The 19,463-nt window shown below is 39.2% G+C and overlaps 2 protein-coding genes across 5 annotated transcripts; both read left to right on the top strand.

Annotated features, from left to right (window-relative positions):
- Positions 1 to 846: 846 nt before the first annotated feature.
- Positions 847 to 8,118, top strand: azin1b (antizyme inhibitor 1b). Of its 4 annotated transcripts, none has more exons than XM_037535534.1 (12): positions 847 to 1,027; positions 3,484 to 3,627; positions 4,153 to 4,330; positions 4,485 to 4,658; positions 4,792 to 4,964; positions 5,058 to 5,186; positions 5,280 to 5,361; positions 5,492 to 5,566; positions 5,694 to 5,859; positions 5,967 to 6,082; positions 6,182 to 6,396; positions 6,660 to 8,118. In XM_037535534.1, exons 3-12 carry the CDS (start codon positions 4,229 to 4,231, stop codon positions 6,733 to 6,735), a joined length of 1,308 nt encoding a protein of 435 aa, XP_037391431.1. In that variant the 5' UTR covers positions 847 to 1,027; positions 3,484 to 3,627; positions 4,153 to 4,228; the 3' UTR covers positions 6,736 to 8,118. The 4 variants fall into 4 exon arrangements, with proteins under 4 accessions (XP_037391431.1, XP_017548888.1, XP_017548894.1 ...); XM_017693399.2 differs by having other exon boundaries at positions 5,970 to 6,082; XM_017693405.1 differs by having other exon boundaries at positions 5,694 to 5,847.
- A 2,041-nt stretch (positions 8,119 to 10,159) lies between these two features.
- Positions 10,160 to 19,421, top strand: rrm2b (ribonucleotide reductase M2 b). Its single transcript, XM_017693421.2, has 9 exons — positions 10,160 to 10,287; positions 11,003 to 11,152; positions 14,340 to 14,456; positions 14,812 to 14,945; positions 15,682 to 15,776; positions 15,918 to 16,051; positions 16,213 to 16,317; positions 16,405 to 16,518; positions 18,549 to 19,421. The coding sequence occupies exons 1-9, from the start codon at positions 10,240 to 10,242 to the stop codon at positions 18,699 to 18,701; spliced, it is 1,050 nt and encodes a 349-aa protein (XP_017548910.1). The 5' UTR covers positions 10,160 to 10,239; the 3' UTR covers positions 18,702 to 19,421.
- The last annotated feature ends 42 nt before the right edge of the window (positions 19,422 to 19,463 follow it).

Genomic DNA, 19,463 nt, shown 5'->3' on the forward strand with positions numbered 1-19,463 from the left:
TCAGTGAGTGTGTGTATTGTATCATTACTGCCTCATTAGGTATTAGAGCCTAACATTATTAATCTCTGTATTCGTATTGTAACGTTACTGCTTTATTTGGCATTGGAACCAAATGTTATTGGCTCTTTAGTCATGTAACATCACTGTCTTATTAGGTACTGGAGCGCAATGCTATTGTTTTTTTGTTTTTTTGTTTTTTTAGTATTGTAATGTTACTTCCATATTTGGCACTGGAGCTCAACGTTACTGGCTCTTTAGTCTTGTAACGTTACTGCCTTATTAGATACTGCAGACCAAGGTTATTGTTTTTTTAGTATTGTAATGTTACAGCCTTATTTGGTATTGGATCCCAACGTTACTGGTTCTTTAGCCTTGTGACGTTACTGTCTTATTAGGTACTGGAGCTCAATGTTATTGTTTTTTATGTATTGTAATGTTACAGCCGTATTTGATATTGGAGCCCAATGTTATTGGCTCTTCGATCTTGTAACGTTACTGCCTTATTAGGTACTGGAGCCCAATGTTATTGTTTTTTAGTATTGTAATGTTACTGCCTTATTTGGTATTGGAACCCAGCGTTAATTGTTTTTATACTGCCATGTGAGGTATTGAGACTTAACCCTATTGGTTTTTTAGTATTGTAACGTTACCGCCTTAGTAGGTACTGAGGCCGGAGTAACAATTGTAATTGTTACTGCCTTATTTGGTATTGGAGCCTAACGTTATTGGCTCTTTAGTCATGTAACGTTACTGCCTCCTGAAAGTGTACGATGATTGGCTGTTTCCTACATGGCCCCGCCCACAGACGGAGACCCTGCCACTGCCTCATTGATCTCCTTGCGCGAGCTGCCATTTCTTCTTTAGCCGAGCCGCGCAGGAGGAGCAGAGCGTGTTCATAGCAGTCGTTACTCAGGCATATGGCAAATACAGCCTCTTTTCTTTCTTATACCAGTGTCCCCACCACTCTTTAAAAATTCCGCCGAAAAAGAGAAGACGATTTTCCAAATCTTTCAGGCCGTTATCTCACGTAAGTACGCTGCTTCGTCGCGGACTCCATCCCCGCTGATGTTGTTGCGCTTCTTGAGGGAACGACCAGCTTACAACATGGCGGCGGCTACTGCTGCTGTTCTCCCTCGCTGATAGAGACAGGCAGCTTGTTGGTGTAGGTCGGCTGTAAACATGAATCAGGATTAGAGAGTTCAGTTTAAACCATGACCGTCGTTTTTAGGTGGTTGTAAACCTGAATGTGGCCCTGGTTGTTGTGTTGGGTGCGAACAAATGTGGCCCCCGCTTTGCCGACGAAGCCTCTTCTTGTTCCAACCTTCCCGTTCCACCTTAAATGGGGCAGCAGTTTACGTTACATTCTGGCGCCCTTTAAGGTGGAACGGGAAGATTTGAACAAGAAGCTGGCGAGTAGGAAGCCAACTTCAACCTCGTGTTTTGCCTTTGATTCGTTTGGTGTAAATCCGGGCGCTTGTGACCCGCATTAGGAGTAACTCGGCGGGTGGAGATCCAGCGTTTCAGAGGACGATCAGAAAGAGATGTGGAACTAATTTCGCTGTTTTTTTTGTTTATTTTTATTTCCAGTTTGAATACCTTCGCGATCCGTAGGGTTTTAAAGAAGTTTTGTTTAACTTGCGTGTGTTGTGGTCGGGGAGGGACTGACTGGAGTGAATGAGGTCCTACGTCAGTGAAGCTCACTCAATCACGCTACGTGCGCTGTGGACTTAAACAAAATGTTCTAGTTGGTTGCGCAACATTTTATTATGCAGGCAAAACTTTAACCAGCCGAATCTGTTGTTTACTTTCCGCTAGGTTACTTTGGTTTACTACACACTTTAAAAAAACGATGATTCTTCAGAGTTTCTTTAGTAAAGGCAGTGTTGTTACAAGCTTTACGTCGTAGATAATAGAGGAGCCCTTTTTGGTGCCAAATGGAGCTGTTTTCAAAAAGCTTCTAAACAGAACCAGAAACGACACATTTCTCCATTTATAGTAGCGTTTAGGCGTGAAATGGTTTTATGCAGAACTCATGGTTCTAAATACAACCCTTGCCTTTACTAAAGAACCCTTAAAGAACCATCTTTTTAAAGTGTGTATCTTCAATTTAATTTCATAATGTAATACAGAAATGTAACTGCTGGCTGAGAAGTATTTGCTGTTACTTAAACCAGATTAAAAATACATAATTGCCTAATATTACAGGAATTGGTTCATGATTCCGGTGAGGTTCTTGCAGTAAATTTGAACAGTTACTATAATTATTGTATATTACTGTCAATAAGTACTACAGGAATATTATACAACAGGGAACATTGATTGCTAGAGGTGTATCACACAGTACTGGGGTTTCTTAAAGTATTTATTAATTCTCTGTCATGTTTGCATTATATGTGAGCCCAGATAAACATGCCCAGAATGCAGGCACATGACTGCCCACTACTAAGATCACTGTTAAAAAAAATAAAAAAGTTTAGAAAAGTTTTGGAGATGTCTGTTCCTGAAGTGGAAACTGCTTAGTATTTCTGTAATGTAACGTCATGGAGAATTTGTATCTCTAAAGCTAGTCTAGTAATGATTCTCAGCAGGTTACCCTACTGACAGTCTGATACGGTTACCACAGTTTCCAAATCAAGACTTTGCTGGGCAATCATTAGGTCTGTTCAGACAGGACTGAAATGACATCAGGGCACTCCAGTATATGTAAAGATCACTCCTCACAAACGTGATTGACTTTTTTTTTCGCAAGCTCAGAAAATTCTCACTCAAACTGCCTCCAGGATATTTGACCGAACTCGGTGGTCTCAGTGGGTCTGGTAATGGTAATCCAGTTCACAACAGCTTCTCAGCGACTTCACTAATGTCTGGGTGCCTAGTTTCTCCATCTCAGCAGTGGCAAAAATGAGGTATCGAAAGCGCAGCGTCGCATAGGTCGGTTATTTGTGCGTGCAAACAAAAACAAATGGTGTCCTTATCCTTGGAGGTTGAAGTAATTTTTTAGTTGTGTGAGGGACCATGTTAGTCCTTGCATGCTTTACTTTCAGTCTGTTATCACAGCACAGTACCATTTGGCTGGTATCTAGCCAGTGGTTTGTGGTTGATCTTTTTAAATCCAGCCAAACAGAATCAGCGAAAACCTCAAGATTTCAGGTTTTATGCTGATGTCCAAAACTCGTGAGATTGTTCCAGCCCAAGCCCTGATGAGAGAGCTTTAATTTGGCATTTGTGCTTCATGCAGTTCCACAGTTTTAAGGAACGTTACTCTAACTAGATGACCCATAGTTCATGCTAGCCCAACTTGTTTGTATGTTCTACTTTCCCTGTGTGTTATGCTCAGACTCTTGAAATCAAAGGAATATATATATATTTGGCAACTATTCTGTTTCTGCCTGTAATCAATTGTCCATAAAGAGTCTATACTGTTAACCTTTTTTAAAAAACTACTTGTTTACACAAAATTCTTCTGTTTGCTTACACCGACAGGGCTCCCCTCTTTCTGTGCAAGTGTATAAGAGGTACCCAGAAGGCCTAGGGGAGGCGCTCTACCGCGAGCAGTTCGACTTCAACGCCGAGCCACCTTGGGATCCTAGTTGATAGCGGGAGAGGTCCATCTCCCAACTTGTCCATGTGAGTGGTCCCCGAGTATTAATAACTTGGTTAGTTATAAAAAAATAACGTATTGGCACACAACAGCACAGTAAACCGCAATTTGTCATGTTTGCCATCATTCAAAATGTATAAAGGCGGTAAACTTTCTAAACATTCTTAGCATTCTTTGATCTTATTAGACTTTTGTAAGTGTAGACAGTTGACAGCTGAAGCTCGGGGTTATACAGACAACCAAAAAAAAAAAAAAAAACCAAAAACACTCACTACATGCATGCTAAGAGAGTGGGGAAAAGGATTTTATGTTTATTAAACAGTAACATGATAATGGAATGAAATAAATCGGAAAATAGTTTAGCTTTCAAACAAACATACTAAGATATTTTTGTAATATTAAAAATGAAGTGAGGGGGAAAAAACATTATTGGTCTTCTGGAAAATGTTGGCTAGTGCATACAAAACAAAGCAACGTTTTCAGATTTCAAATGTGTTGTATGTTTTTCCAGTAATGTAGGAGAAGACTAATGTTTTTTATTTTCTTTGCAGTTTGTTGCATATTTACAGGACCCAAAGGCTCAGTAAACTCTCTTTATGATTGTCGGATCTGCGGACTACGGTTGAGATGAAAGGATTTACTGATGAACCAAACTATGTTGTTGAACTGCTTGACGGAGGAACAACCCTTGAAGATGTCATTGACAGCCACATTTATGAACAAGCTCTGGTGAGTGGAATCCAGCGTTAGTCTGTTTAATAGCAGTGCACCATTTCCATTATGAAAGGCTGCTCAGTTTTATGAAGTGGAACATGGTGTGTGGCATCTTTTTCCATTAATTGATATTTCTGTTGGATCACTCTGTCCTTCATTCTGTCCTCAGGCTGAAAAGAGTGCATTTGTTGTGGCCAACCTTGGGGCCTTGATGCAGCAGCATGTTCTTTGGCAGAGCACCCTGCCTCTGGTCCGACCTTTTTACCCAGTCAAATGTAACGGCAGCCCTGCAGTCATCGAGATTCTGGCTGCGCTGGGAGCTGGTTTTGTCTGTGCAAATAAGGTGACGCTCAGTAGCTTAACTATTCTGTTCTCTGTTTCTTAGCATGATCAGAAAAGCAGCAGTTTTAACACCTTTTTATTTATGCATTTTTAAAATTCTGAATGACATGGTATCTATTTATCTGTGAGTTCAGGCTGAAATCTCCCTGGTACTCAACCATGACGTTCCCCCTGAGAACATCATCTTGTCGGGTGTTTGCAAGCAGCTCTCGCATATTAAACATGCTGCCAAAAACGGCATCAACTACCTGGTTTGTGACAACGAGGCAGAGCTTTGTAAAATTGCCCGTGCTCACCCAAATGCCAGGTACGTTTCTGTTTTACTGTACACGTTTCATATCCTCTTGCTTGATGTTTGATTTATAAATGGACAATGTCTGTTATTTTCCACTGTTTCCAGGCTGCTCCTGCAGTTGTCCACTGAAGCTCAGACAGAGGAGGCCAACATGGCATTTGGCTGCTCCCTGAAGAGCTGCAGGCACCTTTTGGAAACTGCCAAGGAGCTGGGCGTGGATGTGGTTGGAGTAGCGTAAGTTATTTTTATAGCAACTGGGATGTCTGTGATGGGCTTCTTGTCTTACCAGAGTTTCACTTGAACTATCTTGTGTTTGTAACCCTACAGGTTCCTGGTGCCAACATCATGTAAGGACTCCCAGGTTTATACCCATGCATTGTCTGACGCCCGCTGTGTATTTGATATGGGGGTGAGTGGCCAAATGAATATACAGCATTGTAACAGTTTTGATTAAAATAACACATTTCCTAACTTCAGATGTTCAGATCTCAAGTGTGGTGTTTTTTTTTTTTTTTTTTTTTTTTTTTTTTCTTGGACAGGAGGAGCTTGGTTTTAATATGGAAATTCTGGATATTGGCAGTGGATTCAGTGGCTCTGAGTTTCAGTTGAAGCAGGTATCTTGTAACTGCTTTGCACATCATGCATTGTTTTTAATGTTTAATTTGAAAAGACATTTAGATTGACAATGTAATAATCCTAAATCTTCAAAATGCTAACCCTTTTTTTTCTCTCTTCCCTCAGGTCCATGCTGCTATCAGACCTTTGCTGGAGGCCTATTTCCCTGTTACGTCTGGGGTGCGTGTTATTGCTGAGCCAGGAACTTTTTATGTGTCTTCCTCTTTCACACTGGCTGTAAATGTCATTGGAAAGAAAGTGGTAGCCAGCGATCTTCATGGTGAGTCTAAAAGTGAGTTCAGGCTCTCTGAGTTCACCCCAGAAAGAATATTTCAGTATGAAAACATACCGTGTGTTGTATATCCCTCTTTTAATTTCGTGCGTCTCTTAAATCCTCAGCAGAGCCAACTCTGAATGATGACTCGGAATTTCTGTACTATTTGAATGATGGTGTCTATGGATCTTTTGTGGGCAAACTGTTGGGAAACACCATTCCATCCCCCACAGTGCACAAGGTAAAGAAACCCACATGCAAAACCATACACGTCCAAATTAGGTTCATAGTTGATTGTGGTTATCTGAGTTCCTGCATTTTGTTTGTCTTTTCTTTGCAGATGTCCCTCACAGCAGATGAGCCGGTGTTCTCCAGCAGCTTGTGGGGTCCCTCCTGTGACACATTGGACCAGGTGGTGGAGCACTGCCTTCTCCCTGAGCTCACTGTGGGAGACTGGCTGATTTTTAACATGGGGACCAGTGGTCAAGAAGAGTCAGCAGCCATCAGTAACTCAGACAAGCCTCCTGTGTATTACACAATTTCTACAGGCGATTGGTAATTAGGAACACATTGGATGTTCTCTTTGTTTTTGTTTGTGCTTTACTCTTCTCCCTTTTCCCGCTTGTGTTGTTTCTGTTACACCATCAGTTTGTTATGCAAGCCAAGCCAAGTTATTACATAACACTTTAAAAGCTAATGAGTTTATTAAATGTCAAGGTTGATCTTGGAAATATTCTCATGATTTTTGTTTGTGTGTGTGTGTGTGTGTGTGTGTGTGTGTGTGTATTGTTGTTGTTTTTTGGTGTGTGTGTGTCCAGGTTTGAGATGCAGGAGGCTGGAATTTCTCTTGACACCACCATGAAGAACTTTTCCTTAATCCAGTATGGCTTATAGTTGAAAAACCTCCGACACCTAGCCTGGGCATTTGAATGGCCTGCGCAGTGAACATTCCAGCAGCTGTGGGTGGGGACAAAAAAACACTTAGCCACAAGGAAAGGAAAATGACCAGTGGCATCGGGATCACAAAATAATTGTCCTTATCTCAGTTTCTCACAATTTACTGATTTGAAACACTCATTTCCCTTGACCACCAAAGGAATGAGTCCATGAGCCCTGTATTTAGTAATAACATATGCAACAAAATGGATGACTATGGAGATGGAATCCAGTCAATGGTTTTCTTAATCAACAATCGTTTACATAAGTGTTCAATTAATTTAATTATATATTGATTACCTGCTGACAGTCTTGTAAATGAGTTGTCTGTTGCACCATTATGCACTTGTCTATATTAAAATCAGATGTGATTTTTAATGAGTTTAGAATATAGAATCTGATGGATTACGACCCATTGTGTAGATTAACACAGTGAAATTTTGATATTGATTTGTTAGATCAATGCTTCTCCATCCTCGTTGTCCATGAGTTTATAGACCTGTGGAGAACATCTTTCGTTGTATCCTCAGTACATGGATTGTGGCAGTATTTCCCAATATTGATATGCATTTCATGCTGTCCGTTGGCTGTGTGTACTGTGATTGACTTTGTGACCTGACTCTTGGTAAGAAAGCTATAGGGTCACACCTGTAGATTACTCTCTGTCTTTTCCGGTACAAACACCAAGGACATTAAAGGAACCTCTTCGAACTGGGACTGAGGAAGGTGACTTCAGATGAAATTTGGATTGGGGAAGGTAATTTCAAGCAAAATGTGCAAGTGCCTGAGGCAACATGCTGAAAACACCAGTAACAGTCACCACAAATGCTGCAAGATTCACACTATTGATCTCTTACAGCTTCTCTCAGGCTTTTCCTTATAAATAGCTGTTCTAAAGATTTGATCATATTTTTCATTGTGAACAACACTGATAGACCTGATGGCTTTGGTGATAAACAGAGATGTCCTGTTGGGGGAATGAGATGTATGCAGAGTTTATATCAAAGATCCTGAGAAGAGAACGTTTTAGGAACAGCAGTTGTCTAATTGACAACAAAAAGGTTGCCAGATCAGGTCTATTTTTTTTTCTTTCCCCAATGAAACATTTGATCATATCTTGCAGTGCTGCTTCCCTTCTGAAAGGCATTGTTTAATGCCTTTTGATTTCAAGATTTATGTCGATCTCCACTCCAGTTAATAAAATCACAGCCCTTAGCGATGTAATGTAAAATATTTTTGTCTAAGGCACTTACAGACCATAGCCTGTTTTGGACTGTAATATTGTGTTCGTTGAAGTAATGAAAAATATTAACTTAATACACTTCTTTGACTGAAACAAAAGATTGAGTTTCTCTTATTTGTTATCAAAAATGTGATTGCTCCAAATTACACTTTAAACCATGAACTCCTTAAATGGACAGGGCTCGCTAGCGGGTCCAAGGTTTTGTTGCACACGCACACACACACACACACACACACACACACACACACACACACACACACATATACATATATATATATATATATATATATATATATACATACACACACACACACACACACACACACACATATATATATATATATATATATATATATATATATATATATATATATATATATATATATAAAAAGAATAACTCTGCCAGGTGCATTGAAGCCACTGTAGTGAATAAATAGTAAGGCATTGTATGTAGTAAGTGGAATTGTAAGGGGTTTATTAAGACCTTGCACTAAACATAACTGCACACAATGTCCTAATGAGCTACAAGACCTTGAACTTAAATGGGAATTCCACTGATTTAAAAAAAAAAATCAAGGTTTTTCAGACTGGTTTGCTGTAAAATGGTAAATTGTAGAGAAACATACAGACATTTCTTTGCAGCAATATTAATAGGAACCCAGGATCATGATCTCTACAACACAAATACAGCCATTTCATATTCTGTCCAAAATGACCAGTGAACCATGAGTGTTTTGTTCTTTTATATGTCATGTTGATGAAGGTAAAATAGTGATGAAAAAAAATTTTTTTTTAGACTATTTGCCTCACAACATCGTGCAGTTAATATTCTGCCCCTTGTGTACTTCCATACACAATACAATCTAAACCTTATCTCAGACCACATTAAACAAGGTCTCGGCCATCAGACAACGCATTTTAAATGTCCTGTAATGACTTACTGTGATGTAGCTTTCAGAATCATTAGATGTTTCAGATGTCTGGTTCTTATCACCACCGCTGTGAACAATTCAGACTCTGACAGTTTCTTTAGGAAAGCACATTTCACTTCAAACCTCTCTGAATTTGTTTACATCTTAACCGTTTAATTACACAGAAATTGTGAATAATCTGTGGAATTTCCCTGTAATATTTTTATTCTAGCCAAACTGCAGATGACAGTGAGAAGTGCAGTCTTTTGAATTTGGAACACGTTTGCAGAAACTTGTTTTGAGTTAAGGTATTGAGGAAAAGTAAGAAAACTAAATTAACACTAGTAACGGTACATAACCAACTGATATCCGCTTTCATTCGTTTTTTATTTGAGAAGCTTTTACTGCGGCCTCCTGTTCAGCAAATGAAATGCCTGTTTGACTGCTTTCTCTATGGAGTGAAAACAGCTCTACCTACAGCTCTGCTATAGACCTTTTGTTTTTGGTGCTTCTATTGGTAAGAGGTATGCTGAGCTATATAACTGCTTTAGAAATCAATGAAGTCTTGTTTTGTATCTGAACTATGCAGGATGATTTCTCCAGCAGACAAGATTCTTCTGCTATCAGTTGTTTTCCTCAGCCGGTCTTGCTGACAACAGCAGTGATTTCATTGTTCCTTCAGATCAGAGGTTTTTAGACTCTGACCTATTTGCTGCGGGTTAAAGTTTTTCCAAGTAGCTCTGCTAATTTTTTTAATGTAACAAACCAATTTGGACCATCTCTATTGGTCCATTTGTTCATAACATATCTACACAATGTAAAGGCCAGCTAACATTTTCAAGACAAATACACTGTAAATGTGATGCATATCAAATAGTTGATTTCATCATTTAATCATTCACTGCTTGCTTTATTGAGATGTTGAATTTGCAACGTTTCCAGTCTGTCTTTATCTATCTGTCAGCGGGTTTATGCAAGTTTATGAAGATTAAAAGATCTTTCAGATGTTATTTGTGCTCAGTCAATAAAGCCCAACGTCCTGCTAAGAAATGTAATTTAAACTAGTAAAACACGTACGACCTAACAAAAAAAAAACCTAAATTAAAAATAATACCGCGCACGTTCATCTTACATCAGCTGTTCCTCAGAGCAGTTTGGCCCCAGTCATTTAAATACGTGTCGTTATTCCCTGCGAGGCCACTGGAGGCGCTAAGCGTCCCTGCTAAAGGGTTTCGCCGTGGTGCTTGTAATCCACTCGGCTTGTGATGACGGGGACGGTAACAGCGTGGTTTTAGCAGCGCCTCTCTAATGGACACAGATGTGGTGAACATGGGGACGGACGACAACCAGTGTGAGGTGAGGAAAGCAGGCTGCTGCTCTTCATTCTGCTGGATGTATGATGAATGTGTAAATGTCCCTCCTGCTCCTGTGCGACGTTTCATAACAGAGAAAGTGCAGCGCGCTCAGCCGTGGAGGGCGAAGTGACTGAGGCTCGCTGCGTTAGTTGCCTCTGTTCTTATGTTGTTGCTGTGGTTTGGTTACAGATGGCCTCCTACTCGCTGTGTGAATTCTGCCCTGTGCTGTAATGCAGCGCATGCACTTTCATGTTATTCAAGCTTGAATGCTGTAAATGCAACTAATGAAGCCGAAGAAGAAGGAGGCGAATTTGAAGCAGTGTTGGTGGAGAAGGCAGGGAATAAAGTGGCGTGGTATCTGGCCGGGCTGTGTTTCATTCAGGTTTAGTTATAATACTTTTTACTCCGAGGTAGAATTACATACAGCTATAACTAACTGGACCGCCACTGATCCGTCCATTTAATTTTTACTGGGGGGGGGGAAACGTCACTGTTTTAGACTAGAGCGCCCCCTTCTGCTCCCACCACACACTTTTCGAAATTATTAAATAATTAAAGTAAAGTAAAAAAGAAGAAGAAGTGTAAAATATAGCCACTTTATAAATAAAATACCTCTAATTCTTGACTGGATTGCTATCATCTAGGGACGAACATTCATTACAGATGAAATGTTTAAAATGACGCAGCGTATAAGAGATTATGTGTCTGTTTGTCAGAATGGGCACAAAGATGTGGATCCACAGAGCACTGAAGATGAGCCACTACTCAGAGAAAACAGAAGGCGGTTCGTCATCTTTCCCATTCAGTACCCCGACATCTGGAAAATGTACAAACAGGCCCAGGCCTCATTCTGGACCGTAGAGGAGGTGAGTATGAGACTAATTAAATTTTGTCCCAACACAGACACAACCCACTGCATACCGTACAGATAACAGCAAAAATGTGGGTGTCCCTGGTCAAATCGCTTGTTTTGTTGATTTTCATAAGTGAAAATCCTCTACAGAAAACACGCCTCTGTATATTTTAATGCACAGACACTGTTTATTTGTGAATAAAGAAAAAGACACATAGTGTGGCCTGTGAAACACGCAGAGTATGTGTTTACTTACTTTCACTTAGAAGATCAACAAAACATCCTTTAACCAGGGGTGTTACATTTTTTACAACAGTTCGCTACCTTTCAATATTAAAAAACAAATTTGGTTGCAGTTAAATGTGTGAAATGATTCTATATACTACTCCTGTGCAACATTGTGAGGACTGAGAAATCTGTATAAAATCAAAGGTGAAATTATAATAAAATTAACATCCAGAATTCGCCATAAAATTCATCATATTGCAGAAGTGGTGATGAAATGTCAGGGCATAACTTGACAAAAATCTGTAAATAGATAATTAGAGAAGAGTGTTTTTCCTTCAGTAATTTCTGTGTTCACCGAATTCCTGAAATATTGAACTAAGAATACCTTCTAGTGAATATTTAATAATTAAATCCACACCATATTAGTTTACTGTACATAAAATGACAAAACACGTTTAATATGGCAGTTGATTCCAAGCCTTTGAAGGCTGGTGTAAGACGGATGACTGAGTATCTCTCTAAGCTGTTTCACTCATTACTGAACACAAACGTTTTACACTCGAGTAAAGACTGCGAGTTCTGCGAGCTGCATGTCAGGGGAATAGCACAGCGTCTTGTGCACCTGTGCAGACAGTATGGCAGGAAGTGTACATCCTCCTGCATGTGATCAGATTGCTAAGCCATTGTGATCTACCTCAGTTTGTGACGGCTTGTTTAGCGTGAAATGAAAGACTGTGGTGTGATACTTCACAAAGGACAAAATCGCCTCTTGAGCTCAGATCTTCCAACATGAAGTGAAGGTCTGTGTTTATGGTACTCGAGTCTGTTTACTCTGTATACAGACTGTCTAGGTGTAAGTGAGGGGTAATAACAGACTCCAGGATCGAGAGGAATAGGCTGTCATCATGTTTTTGCTAAGACTAAAACTGAGTGCGGTAGATTTGTACTCTTTGAAGCTGGTTGGTGCTTTTTTGTAACAGGGACTATAAGAGACTAGGATAGTGAACAAGTGACTGAAAACATCTGTGAAAACTGTTACTTGTTTTAGCACAATGCTTTTTTGAAGTAAGCATTTCTAAAAGCACTTAAGACTTTGCTGGCTTTGCAGTCCAAAAAAAAACAGTGTTTATTTGCTCTGAGATGACCAGCTGTGTCGGAGGAAACTTGAAGTAGTCTCATGTTTGCTGGACTCTAGTGACATCTACTGATCTTCTGCGTGTTTTAACTGTTGATCAGCCTGCTATGGGAGCGTAAAATAAGGCCATTGCTTATACAATGTCAGGGCCAGTTAATGCTATTAAAAGGTTAATGTCAGTTAGTGACCAAAAACATTGGGGGCGGTGGGGTGTTTTCATAATATTTTCTTAATACCATTATGTTTTTCATTTATGCAACAGTGTACTTACATAACAAGTGAATGATTTGTTTATACCTTAACCAGGAAAGCAATCGACTACAGCATAAATGGCTGCACTCATCACACCTTATAGTGACTTACACATAAAAGTGTTTTAATGACTGTTCAGTCTAAAAATCTGCTATTATTTGAGGCCAAAGTTTTGTGGTCAGTTTGTGTATTAATAAGTGAAAACTGATTATTATTAGTTGTTTTGTACTAATTCATTTAAAGTTAATGTCTCTGTGTGTCTGTCTGTCTCTCTCTCTCTCTCCCTCTCTCTCTCTCTCTCTCTCTCTCTCTCTCTGTGTCTGTCTCTCTTTCTGTCTCTGTGTCTGTCTCTCTCTCTGTCTTTCTGTCTCTCTCTCTCTTTCTCTCTCTGTGTCTGTCTCTCTTTCTGTCTCTGTGTCTGTCTCTCTCTCTGTCTTTCTGTCTGTCTGTCTCTCTCTCTCTCTCTCTCTCTCTCTCTCTGTGTCTGTCTGTGTCTCTCTCTCTCTCTCTCTCCCCCCCTCTCTCTCTCTCTCTCTCTGTGTCTGTCTGTGTCTCTCTCCCTCTCCCTCTCTCTCTCTCTCTCTCTCTGTGTCTGTCTGTGTCTCTCTCCCTCTCCCTCTCTCTCTCTCTCTCTCTCTCTGTGTCTGTCTGTGTCTCTCTCTCTCTCTCTCTCTCTCTCTCTCTCTCTCTTTCTCTGTGTGTCTGTCTCTCTTTCTCTCTCTGTGTCTGTCTCTCTTTCTGTCTCTGAGTCTGTCTCTCTCTCTCTCTCTCTCTCTCTCTCTCTCTCTCTCTCTCTCTCTCTCTCTCTCTCTGTGTCTGTCTCTTTCTCTCTGTGTGTCTCTCTCTCTCTCTCTCTCTCTCTCTCTCTCTGTGTGTCTGTCTCTCTTTCTCTCTGTGTGTCTGTCTCTCTCTCTCTCTCTCTCTCTCTCTCTCTCTCTCTCTCTCTCTCTCTCTCTCAGGGCCTCATTTTCTTTATTTCTTTCTCATTCTCCTCTCACTGGAAAGATTAGTGATTTAATATCAAACTGTTTGCATTGGGCCTTTGTGCCTTGTTAAGGTGTGTAAGTACAATGTAATAAAATAGTTGTTGGCTAGTAGGATCATCATTTTCCCTAAAAATATATTAATAATAAACTCCCGTTATAAGGTGGAGACTGTAGCTAAAATCAGCAACACGTTGACTTAGTTTTAGCTTTTTAATTGGGAATATTGAGGTTATCAGTTATTTCCTTCTATCAAAACTATTACAGGTTTGTTAAGTGCCAGTTTTACAGCACATGGTATTTTCTAGCCATCAACTTAAGTGATTAGTAGCCAAGCAAGACATTAAAAAACAAGGACTATGAGAATCCATCGCTACTTATTCTGGTGCAGAAATGGAGAGAACGTGAACATTTTCAGGTTTGGGTCAGGTTCACATTCCAATGTGTCCACAGTGGGGACAAGTTTAAAGGTCTTGGGTTCACGCCGTGTTTGGCTTCGGTCTTTGCAGCCCTCTGTTTAGACTGGCGCAAAAGACATCTTGAGAACACGCTTGTTCTGGTGACTGAAGGCGGTTGTTGATTATTTCTGTTGGTGTGTGCAGGTGGATTTATCAAAGGATCTGGCTCACTGGGAGAAACTGAAGCCTGAGGAGAGACACTTCATATCACACGTCTTGGCTTTCTTTGCGGCGAGTGATGGCATTGTCAACGAGAACCTGGTGAGCTTTTTTGTGTGTTTGTCTGATGTGGTTTGAAACGATTGAGCTTATGTCACTCTTATAGCCTTGACATATTTTTTGTAAAACTCACAAAAGAGTACAGCTCCTTTTAGAAGGGGGTGGATTATGATAATCCCCTGCAATAATAATAATAATATGTATTTTATGTTTGGAGGTAAGATACAGAATAAATAAAAAAATACTTTTTAAAATTGTACAAGTTAGCTTTCTGTATATTTGTTATATAAAATGCTTCATTTTCATGGTAAATTTTAATGCATCACTCAAATGTGATATGCAGTTGTCTTCTTTGATACTGTGCTGACCTGCTTTTGTCTGTCTGGTTCACCTGCAGGTGCAGAGGTTCAGTCAGGAGGTGCAGGTCCCAGAAGCACGCTCTTTCTATGGCTTCCAAATCCTCATAGAGAATGTGCACTCGGAGATGTACAGCATGCTGATCAACACCTACATCAGAGACCTAAAGGAGAGGTAAGAGGACATCAGTAGGGTCAGGGATTATTCACAGTAGGCTCAACTTGCAGCCAGTGATGTGCAGTAAATGTCTAAGTGCAGGTGACAGATGTACAGTGTTTCAGTTTGAGTACGCCTTGATGTTAACCGGGTTTTTTTTTTTTGTTTGTTTTGTTTTTTTTAATGCGGTTTTATAAGCCAACGTGAAAGAGAATGTGGTTTTATAATAAGAGCCAAAGAGAATGTCAAGGTACATAAAAAACAATGTATATTAGACTGTGTGTCATGATTTTCAGGGTAAGTTTGAACAAAATTAGTTGCATCCTGAAGTTTATCTCAGAAAACAAGAGCTTACAGTGTCTTGTTTGTAAGTCTGAAAAGCAACATAACACGTTTATAATTAAATTATTACTAATGAAGCCATTTTAATTAAGCTTTACATTGTAAGACTTAAAAAGGCATTGTGGCCAGTTTGACTGAATTCACATTCTTGGATCCTTTTTTGTGTTTTTGTCAGTGGTCTCTTAATACAATACCCAGCATGCATTGCGCAAATAAATCATAGGACCCATAAGATACAAAATATCCACTAATTCGGCAGTAATTCTCCAGATGTCAACTGAAGACATGATGTGTGGATAAACTGGCAGTTTCCATACAGGGAATAGATGGAATCTATTCGAAAGGCACACTAATTGTGATATTAAGATGCTTTATCTTATCCTTAAATCTTTTTTTATCCATCTTTTAACAGAGACTATTTGTTTAATGCCATTGAGACCATGCCTTGTGTGAAAAGAAAAGCAGACTGGGCTCTACAGTGGATCTCTGACACAAACTCTACATTTGGTAAATTACAAAGGGATGGGATTTTTAAGTACTAACTGTATCTATAATATGCTCACAAAAGCTTATTGGGACATATTGTAATCCTTATTTATCAAAATAACACCCAGCTCTATAGTAACATTGACTGACTTACATTCACAGGGGAGAGACTGATCGCATTTGCGGCAGTAGAAGGCATCTTTTTCTCGGGGTCATTTGCCGCCATCTACTGGTTAAAGAAAAGAGGTCTGATGCCCGGACTTACATACTCAAATGAGCTCATCAGCCGAGATGAGGTGTGTGGAGGTTTTGTTATTTTTTCTTAAAGGTGGCTTCAGGCTGTTTAGAATAAGCATGAACATTGTATTCCTGAAGAGATATACTCACCACGTTGTAACCTATGAGATGGGTGTGATACATGCGATTCTAACCCACTGTATATTTTGAAATCTCTCAGGGTTTGCACTGCAATTTCGCCTGCCTTATGTACAGTTACCTGGTGAAAAAGCCTTCCACTGACAGGGTGAGGGACATCATCACTAAAGCGGTTAGCATTGAACAGGTCAGTGCCATTCAAAAGACCTGCTGCTACCTCGTGGTAATTCTTGTATAGTTGTGACAACTATAACAGAACTGCTTGTTTTTACAGGAGTTTCTAACCGAAGCTTTACCAGTCGACCTCATTGGAATTAACTGCTCTCTGATGAAACAATACATCGAGTTTGTGGCTGACAGGTTGTTAACCGACTTAGGATTGCCAAAGGTTAGTAATTAGTTTTTTTTTTTTTTATGTTTTTATAAATGTAGTCAGATCTAAAGTGCAGCGTACTGGAGTTTACACGTTTAAAAGTTGGAAATCACTTTTCATATTAACAATTATTGTTATTTTTTTATATAGCAATAACTCCTACATTGCAGATTTAGATTCCATATTAAATATTTCAAGTATCTTGGCATCATTTCTAGCTGCCTCCATCACCTGAACAAAAATGCCATTTATTCCACAATTCTTTACTAAGATTATCACTATGGGAAGACAGTATTGACGTGTTATAGCTGTGACTGTAGTGATCTCAACATTGTTTAAAATATCATAAAATTCACAGCTTACCAGACCAAATGTCCTACTGTTGGGGTCCTCGTGGTTACAGCTGACCATGACATTACCTGATTTATTCAGGATTATTTAAATAAAAAAAAACTGATGGAGTTGACAGAAAGTGAGGACTCGACACTGATAGGCAGTTTTTAAAGGACATTTAAAGTTTCTTTATGTATTATGTGATGCCTTACTTAACAACTCATTTCATTTGATATTTATGTTTATGTATTTGTAGCGTTTTTAAACTTTTTTGGCAGTTTGACATTGTGACCTCTTGCTGAGGACAAGTTACATGAACTTTCTGAGTACAGACCCTGCATTTTAACAAAATCTATAGAAATTATTTCAAAATTGATTCATTTCATGAGTGTACAAAGGTCCTTCATATTTAACTTTTAATGTATTTTTTATTTCTTGATTTTTAACACAAAGAAGATTTTTCAGTGTAGATGTTTTGTCCTTTACCGCAAGACTTTGTGTATGAATATTGATTATATCAGAACGGCACGCAGTAGTTTTAGAATAATCTACTCTTATTCATTCTGGACAAATCAGAAATGTTTTACAGCTACCTATTATATATATCAAGTTTTTTTTTCTTAGGCTTATTCTTGAGAAAAGGTCTGTGTCAGATTCCTGACGAGTTTTTAAACCATAGAATTGTTCGCATCTCTGTGCTCTTGTGTGTGGAGATTCTGTTCTTACCTAAGAACAAATCCCAAAGAAAAAGTTTTAAGAAGAAATTTCTTCTTAAGAATGGTTGGTGGGGCTCCCGAGTGGCACAACCGTCTAAGCGTTGGCCGTGTCATCAGGAGATCACGAGTTCGATCCCTGGTGATGCTACAGCCGTCCGTAGCCAGGAGTTCAAGAGAGCACAATTGGCCTCGCTCTCTCTGGGTGGGTAGGTTGGCCCCCCTTCTCCTCCCATCACTAAACGTGATGCTAGTCAGTGCAGGCATCTGTTACCTGACATAACAGATCTGGCGGTTGAGGCTTTCCTCCAAGCGCATTCGGTGGCTGGTTTCACAGGTCTCGGAGGAAGCCTGTGCTTGCCTTCACCCTCCTAGCATTGGTTGCAGAGTGTAATGGGGGGAGTCCTAAGTAGCTGGTGGAATTGGAGACAAATTGGGGAGAAAATTGGGTAAAAAAAAGGTTGGTGAATGACGACCAATGATAGCATTTGCTTTATTTATTTATTGACCAATTTTCAACCTGATGTTTGATGTATTTACTCTGAAACAGCAGAATGTTTAAGGCTAAAATATGCACATTTTACTCCTTTCACTATATTTGTAACCCTATAGAAATCAATGTTACATTTTTCTGTATTGCTATTCTAGGTGGATCCATTCTCAGTTCCTCAGCATTAGCAGATATATACCTGAAAAATGTCAGATATATGCATCATCCCACAATTTCCATATCTGTGTATCCCTAATTTTTAATTATTTATGTAATTATTTTAAATTATATGAAGTTGCAAAGTTGCACAGGACCAACATTTTCTGCTGTTTTTTTGCTTAAATTAGTGCATAATATAAAGATAGAAATTGTCTTATTTATATTATATATTGATCACAAACCTTTGAACAATAGGGTTTTTTCCTTCATCTGCTGTAGTTGCTGAGTGATGTTTTTTATATTCTGATTTAATGAATTTAATATTGAAATTCTGCCTTATCCCCCAAAAGGTATATCAGGCAGAGAACCCCTTTGATTTCATGGAGTCCATCTCACTGGAAGGAAAAACCAACTTCTTTGAGAAGCGAGTGGCTGAGTACCAACGATTTGGAGTGATGTCAAATACAATGGAGTGTGAATTCACTCTTGATGCAGATTTCTAATGGGCTACGGTGTACAGTATATAACTGAGGCTGAAGAACATCCACTTGTGAAGGAGTAAAAGCAATCAGTTCACATGAGCAAAGTCCTCTAATACGCTGATGTTAAATTTTTACATTTTTGCAAGTTGTGCGAGAGTGAAGACGGCCTAATTTTTAGGTTCAGAGAATTTTACTGCAAAACTACTTCTCCAGCCTTGAACAGCTCCGGTAACAAGTGACATGAAACTGTTACAGTATGCAGTATTATTATCGGCTTATGTGAGTGTCCAGTAAAATATGACTACAACAGGACACTACTTACAGTCTGTAAAAACTGAAATATTTCATTGGTTTGTACTGAAAAAATACAGTAGTTCCAGTCGGGATGCCCTTTTTTGTTGTACGGCTAATTTCAGCTACCTCAGTTGATATTCTATCAAACAAACATGCTGTGAGAAGAGTCTTTTCTAAAAATTACAGTTCTGAAATCACTTCAGTACGGTCAAATCACAGCTCATTTATAAAAAACTTGTTCAAACAATGGGGAAATTCTCATACTAAACTAGTTATGCAGTTGACATTGCTGACAGTTGATACATTTGTTTTATTGTTTTACAGAAGGATGTAAAGTAACAGTCATTGGTGATTTGAGTATTTGTGTATTTATTGTATTTTACTCTTCTGCTGTATTCAACTCAGTGTTATAAGATCTTAAACATTGATTAAAACCTTTTGATCTTATATGTCCTGTCTTTTCTTGGTGGTGTTGAGCATCACCGCATA

This window comes from Pygocentrus nattereri, chromosome 27 (genome assembly GCF_015220715.1).
Source record: "Pygocentrus nattereri isolate fPygNat1 chromosome 27, fPygNat1.pri, whole genome shotgun sequence".
NCBI classification, from domain to species: domain Eukaryota; kingdom Metazoa; phylum Chordata; class Actinopteri; order Characiformes; family Serrasalmidae; genus Pygocentrus; species Pygocentrus nattereri.